This window comes from Echinops telfairi, unplaced genomic scaffold, assembly GCF_000313985.2.
Source record: "Echinops telfairi isolate 266 unplaced genomic scaffold, ASM31398v2 ScPeMD7_1;HRSCAF=3_0, whole genome shotgun sequence".
Classification (NCBI taxonomy): domain Eukaryota; kingdom Metazoa; phylum Chordata; class Mammalia; order Afrosoricida; family Tenrecidae; genus Echinops; species Echinops telfairi.
This window is the reverse complement of record NW_022103896.1, coordinates 15832694-15839291: the sequence shown is the minus strand read 5'-3', so window position 1 is coordinate 15839291 and position 6598 is coordinate 15832694. Positions and strand designations below refer to the sequence as shown.

Sequence of the window (6598 nt, the reverse complement as noted above, 5' to 3'; positions counted from 1 at the left end):
GGTTAGATTTTTAAAAAACTCTCTGTTCACAGCATGTCAGCAGCTTACAGGTGAACTCATGTTCTTCAACACCTGTGCTTTCTGTTTCTTTCAACACTTGTTTGTCATGCTTTTTGTGCTCTAATTGGAAGAAAAACATTGGCTTTGTCCATCCCAGCGAACTCCGTGGTACACATGATACTAAATGAACCAAGACGAGAGGGCCAGGATTGGGATGTGTTTACCAGTTTTGCACACTGGGCTTTATGGAACCCCAGGAAGCACTGGAAGAGACAGGCGGACGAGCCCTGACCTGACCCCCTGCTTCACTTTCAGTGGCTAAACCTTCATGGGTATATTGTATGTTGGGTCTGGTTAGACTTTTACTTGGGGGTGTGTGTGAGAGAGTTCTACCAGTAAATAATGAAGCAATAAGATCGAACTTGAGGGCTGTCAGGGGTATGGAAGTCTATGTTTGATGAAACTGAAACCTTTGGTCTGAGCAGCCGGACCCACCCCAGGCAGGGCCCACACTTCCTCTCCCTCCCACCCACCCCCGACTCCCCCAGCCCTGCTGAAAGCTGCCTCCCCTCGCAGGAGCTGCCCGAGAACGAACTTCTGCACCCGCCCCTGAGCATCTGCGTGGTGGACTGGCGAGCCTTCGGCAGGAGCACCCTGGTGGGCACCTACACCATCAACTGCCTGAAGCAGTTTTTGTGCCAATCCAGGGAGCCCCCTGCCCTCACCTCACAGGTGGATGGAGCCCAAGCTGGCCAAGGTAGGAGGCACCCCCTGGATGCTGGGCTACAGACCACAGGGCAGTGGGGTCACGGATCACCTGCCCTGGGCCGTGGGCCCGAGAGGTGCCCTGACCATGATCACGCTGAAGCGTTTGCTCCTGTTGTCCCTTATGCCGTCCATAGGTGCCAGTCTATTACCTTAGGGCTCCCATCAGGTTCACCTCTTCCAAGGAGCCTTCCTTGCCCAGGGCTGGAACTTGCCCCTGCCTCCACCCCCATAGAGCTACTTGGCTTTTTGCTTGATGTCCATTCATTCAGGCCGACTTTGTTGGCCTTGGGTGTTTTATTGTGGCTTGGATGAAAGTTTACAGAGGAAATTCCTTTCCCATTCAAACACTTTCACGCATTTCGACATTGGTTGTAAGCCCCTCACTGCCAAGGCGCTCCTCCCGCTGCCTCGCTGGGGGCGCTGTTTTCGTCCCCTCCCTGCCCTCTGAGCTGTGTTGGTGGGCAAACGCTGCCCTTTGAGCTCATCTCTTGTTGTTGCTGGGGAGCCCGTTCCTCCCAGGTTTGATTCTCATTAGTCACGGCATGGACCGCCGTGCTGATTGGCTGAGAGTGGGCCCTGACGGTGGGCTTGGTTTTAGGCTTGAGGCGTGTCTCCGGGCCACAGTCTCCGGCTCCCTTTGGATCTCGGGTGCAGAAGTGGGTGCCTTGTGCTTCTAGTTCTTGCCGTAGCATCACCATTGGTCTGTGGAAGGCATCCTCTCATTGTATGCACCTCCCGCCATACCTTTCTTCATATCCCGGCTCGCTGCCCCCTCCCCGAGGGGCTCCACACCCCCAGCCTTGATACAAGCGGTGTGTGTCTTTCGTTTACGTGGGCGGGGTGGCGCTCTAGGCTTCGATGAGCTCCTCACTCGTTGTCACTCAGCACCTACGTTGTAAGATCGGTCCATGGTGCGTTGTGCCCGTCAGCTTCTTGCCACTGCCCGCTGCATCTGCACCTGCTTTTCCCTTTCCCCGAGTCTTGGGCCCGAGGCAGCCTCCACTTCCCCGTTTCCGAAAAGGATGCACTGATGGATACTCTGTGGGTGTTCCCTGAGGGAGCCCTGGTGGTGTAGTGCTTATGCGCTGGGCTGCTAACAAGGTCAGCAGTTTGAAACCACCTGCTCCATGGGAGAAAGACGAGGCTCTCTACTTGTGTAAAGAGTTAGAGACTTGGAAACTCACAGAGACAATCTTCCCTGTCATATAGTGTCACTATGAGTTGGAATTGATTGGGTGGTAATGAGGGTTTAGGGGCTTTTGGTGGGGAGGGAGGTGTTCCCTGAGGGAGCCACCTATGTGGGAATTTCTCTGGAATATGCAGCTCAGGGTGAGACTGCCGGGTCACAGGGAATCTACATTAAGTGTTGTCAGAGGGAGCTGGACAGTTGATGCCAGTCTGCACAGTGCCTGGTTAAACACACAGCAGCTAATCACAAGGTCGGTGGTTCAAACCCACCAGCCTCAAGGCAGGAGAGCAGTGTGGCAATCTGCTCCCTTAGTGACAACAGCCTTGGAAATGCAATGGGGCAGTTCTACCCTGTCCTGTCGGGTCTCTGTGAGCCAGAATTGACTCAACGGCGGTGACTTCAGAGCCTGCACTGGTCTACATTTGTCTATACTCCATTCAGCCGTGCCCCCAGATCCCCAGCTGTATCTTTAGCAACATTTGCTAATCAGCAAGTAGGAGTTTACTTTGATTTGGGGGGTTGCTAATCTCATGGGTATAAAAGGAGCTCTTGTGTTTCTAGGTAAGCAGTGAGCTGCTCACTGCCAAGTTCAGCATTTCAAACTCACCAGCCCCTCCAGGGGGGAAAGTTGAAGCTACCCACGCCCATTAAGAGTGCTGGCCTCAGAAGTCTCATGCAGGGGCTCTGTGGGTCAAAACCAGTGGCGGTGGGTTCAGTAGCATCTGGTCTTTAGTTTTGATTGGATCTTTCAATTTGCTGGTAGGTCTGAGCAACTCTTCATACGCTTGTTGCCAGTCTTCATTTCCTTTTCTGCAATTTGTCTGTTTATAGTCTTTGCCCAGATTTGATATGTTTCCTTAATTTTCTTTTTGGTTCCTGAGTTCTGGGTATTTTTGAGATGCTACCGCCCAATTGGTTGTCAATATTGCTCATATCTTCTCTGCTAACCCTGTGTATGATCTCCACCTCTGAGCAAAATAACTCCACCAAATCAGAAGCCAGACTCACTGCCATTGAGTTCACTCTGACTCACAGTGACCCTCTATAACATTCCTGAGGCTGTGAATCTTGATGGGAGCAGACAGCCTCATCTTTCTCCTGCAGAGTGGCTGTGTGTTTGAACCGCCGACCTGGTAGTTAGCAGTTCAATGCTTAGCCGACAACACTACCTTCTTTAAGCAGAAATCCTTAATTCAGATGGAATCAAGTCCATTCATGTTTTAGACTTTATGGTTTGTACTTTTGGAGGTATTTTTAAAAGAAATTTTTCCCTTAAATTAAAAAAAAGAAAACCCTTTTACCTCACACAGGGATATGACGGAGCTTCACAAATTTTGTGGGACATTCCATTCTCTTCTAATTCCATTTCCTATAAACGTTGAAGCCCCATTATGATCTGATTTTTTTTTTCATTGGCATTTCAGTTTTGCCTTTCACATGTAGATACGTACATGTGGCATAAGGTAGGGATCTGGCTGTGTTTCTATACGGGGAACCATGTTCCTTCTAAGAATCTATTAACCAGTCATGCTTTCTCCATTGGTTCGTGCTGTCCTCTGTCTCCTGAATCAAGGCGCTGTGCATCCTGGCCTATTCGGAGCTCTCTGTTCTGCCCTCTGAGCTCTCCATCTGTGCGCTCAGCACAGATTAGAAGCCTGTCGGTGTTTTCTGGGTTGAATTCACTGTTGAAAAGCCAGTCGTGGGGGTGGGGGGAGGGGAGCAACATTCTAGAGACCCTGGCCAGGGAGGCTCCAGACTGGGAATGTTTGCAGATGCTGAAGTCCATAGAACTGAGTGGAGAGAAGAGGACTTTGGCAGAAAGACTTATTTTTTGGCATAACGGCCTAGTTAAGACCCCTGTGAAATCCCCACAAACACATGGGCACCTTCCCAGAGTTCTGCCCCCACTTGGGGAGTTGCCAGGCCTCTGAATCTCCAGAGCTCCAGGAGTTCACCCCCTAGGGCAGCGGTTCTCAAACTGTGGGTCGCAACCCCTTTGGGGGTCTTCACAGGGGTCCTCGAAGACCGGTCAGAAAACACATATTTCCGATGGTCTTAGGAACTGAGACATGTACAGGCGGGTCTGCCCACGTGCAGATATGCCCACCTAGGTCCGGCGTGAAGACTGTTAGTTACCCATGCTACACGACAAAATTTCATTTATTTGTAATTAGAAATAAATATTTAGCAAGATATAATTACATATTGTTTCGTGATGAATCACTATGCTTTCATTATGTTCAATTTTTAACAATGAAAATACATCCTGCCTATCAGATATTTACATGATGATTCATCAGTAGCAAAATGACAGTTATGAAGTAGCAACGAAAATAATTTTCTGGTTGGGGGGTCACCACCACACGAGGAACTGTAGGAAAGGGTCGTGGCATGAGGAAGGTTGAGCACCACTGTCCTAGGGGAAGACAACGCACATAGAGGACCCTGTCAGAAAACGTGATTGACCCGATCCTGATAATTTAATTGGTTAAAACTTTAAAACTATGCTGAGGGATAAATTACACATAGAGCCATTCATTGGTGACCTTTTGCATACCAGGTGTATCCAGTGTGTTCTCATTTCAGTCTGCAGCAAGCTGCGTATTTTCACACCACTTAATAAGTAGGACAGTGCCAGACAGAGATCCTGGGGATGTCCTGGTTTTGTATCCAGATGTGCCCGACTCCCTGTGTTGGGTCCCTCAAATGACTACCCTGCGTTGCCCACCCCCTCCCATTGCCTGACCTGATGAGCTACCGCTTGCTGTTTCAGATTCATTGATAGACACTGGGACCCCCGGGCCTCCCAGCTCCTCCCAGGAGCCCCCACGAGATCACATCATTGTCGATGTGGAGCCACCGCCCACTGTGGTGCCTGACCCCTCCCAGGCTCAGCAGGCCACGGTGGTGGACATCCCGGATTCATCCCTGATGCTGGAGCCCGAGCCCAAGCCTGCAGCGCCAGTGCCTCCAGCAGATGGGAAAGCTAAGGTCAGATTGACAAGGCTCGGTAGATTGGCAGAGGGGATTGTAGACACCGACCCTCCCACCGACTAGCCATGTGACTGGTGGCAAGCAACGTCGTGTTTCTGAGAACCAGCTTCCTCGGCTGTGACATGGGGATACCCAGGTCACAGCACTCTGTGAAGATCAGGTCCGTCAGTGGCTATGAAAGCATGTTGTCAAATGTGAGGCCAATATTTAATTAGGCAAAAACCCTTCAGAGTTTTTTAGGTTGGAGAGACAATGACTTCTTCACCAGGGGTTGTTCCACAAATAGTTTTAACTTACTTCTTGCCGGGTCAGGAGCCCTGGTGGTGCAGTGTTTCAAGCACTTGACTGTTACCCAAAAGGTTGGTGGTTTGAATCCATCAGTGATTCTTCCGGAGAAAGAGGTGGCAGTTTTCTCTCAATGATGACAGTGCCTGGCACACAGTAGGTACTCAGAGATGTCCAGGAGGGACAATGGATGATGGGTACAGGAGGAATTTTATCTAGGCAATGTGTCTTCTCCCAAAATGCCTCACTCCTACCCCCTGAGTATTACTGCCACTCTGACCTCTCCATCATGTACATTGTAGATTGAATTGAAAAGGTAGTCGTACCTGTTCAAGTTGGAAACAATGTCAGAAGGGCTTTGCCTATATTGTGTCACTCAATAAACTGGCAGCTATTAATGTCTACTCATGGAGGAAACAGAAAAGCTGTATTAATTGTTTCATGTATAGTTAATGGTGTGCTATGGTTTATAGCCCAGATCTGTCTATAGCTACTGCTCTTTCTTCTGTGAGGGCTTCCAAAAGTTTGTGTGGAAACGGAATGGAAATTCTTCCATGAACTCTGGGAAGCCCCCTCTTTTATACAGTTGGGCATTCACTTGATGCGTGCCCATCTTCCCTCCTGAACTGTAAGCTTTCCCAGAGATGCACTCGTTCTGCTGCCATCCCCAATACACAGCGCAACATCCAACATCTGCTCAAGAGATGTGTTAGGAAGGGAGGGAGGGAGGAAGGAAGGAAGAGATGGTTCAACTTTCATTTATTGCAATGATACAATGGGTTGATAGCACAAAGCCAACCACTACTCGCACCCCCTCTCCCCCCCGCTTCAATAGGTACCTAAGTACTCTCTTTCCCAGTTAACTATTGGCCCCCTGCATGTAGCTCTGTGAGGTCTTAGTCCTTAACCCATCCCTTGTCTCCTTCCAGGATGCCAGGAAACCTTCCCGGAGGTCCACCAAAAGAAAGAAGAGGACCATAGCAGACGAGTCTGCTGAAAACGTCATTGACTGGTGGTCGAAGTATTACGCCTCGCTGAAGAAAGCCCAGAAGGTAGAGTGTCCCGTGGCTGTAACAGCCAAGGGCCTGATCATGAAAACACAGCGCCCTCTACCTCTCCATCTCCACTTCCATTTTTAAATTACCCTCTGCCGCGGCCCTCGTCAGGCGTGACTCTGTTCTTTACAGAGGCTCCAAAAGCCGGACTGGACCAGGAACCTGGGGCTCCACAGCCCCTGTCCTCGGGCTAGAGCTGGTTGTTTTTTTTAAAAATTGTTTTATTAGGAGCTCATACAACTCTTATCACAATCCATACATACATCAATTGTGTAAAGCACATTTGTACATTCATTGCCCTCATCAT

The 6598-nt window shown here is 49.8% G+C and overlaps 1 protein-coding gene across 1 annotated transcript in view; it reads left to right on the top strand.

Annotated features, from left to right (window-relative positions):
* Positions 1–6598, top strand: part of FER1L6 (fer-1 like family member 6) — a 136169-nt gene that overhangs the window by 89158 nt on the left and 40413 nt on the right. The window contains exons 24-26 of the mRNA XM_004697400.2: positions 577–755; positions 4720–4948; positions 6166–6288. Coding sequence (XP_004697457.1) covers positions 577–755; positions 4720–4948; positions 6166–6288 — 531 coding nt within the window. The remainder of the gene's footprint in view (positions 1–576; positions 756–4719; positions 4949–6165; positions 6289–6598) is intronic.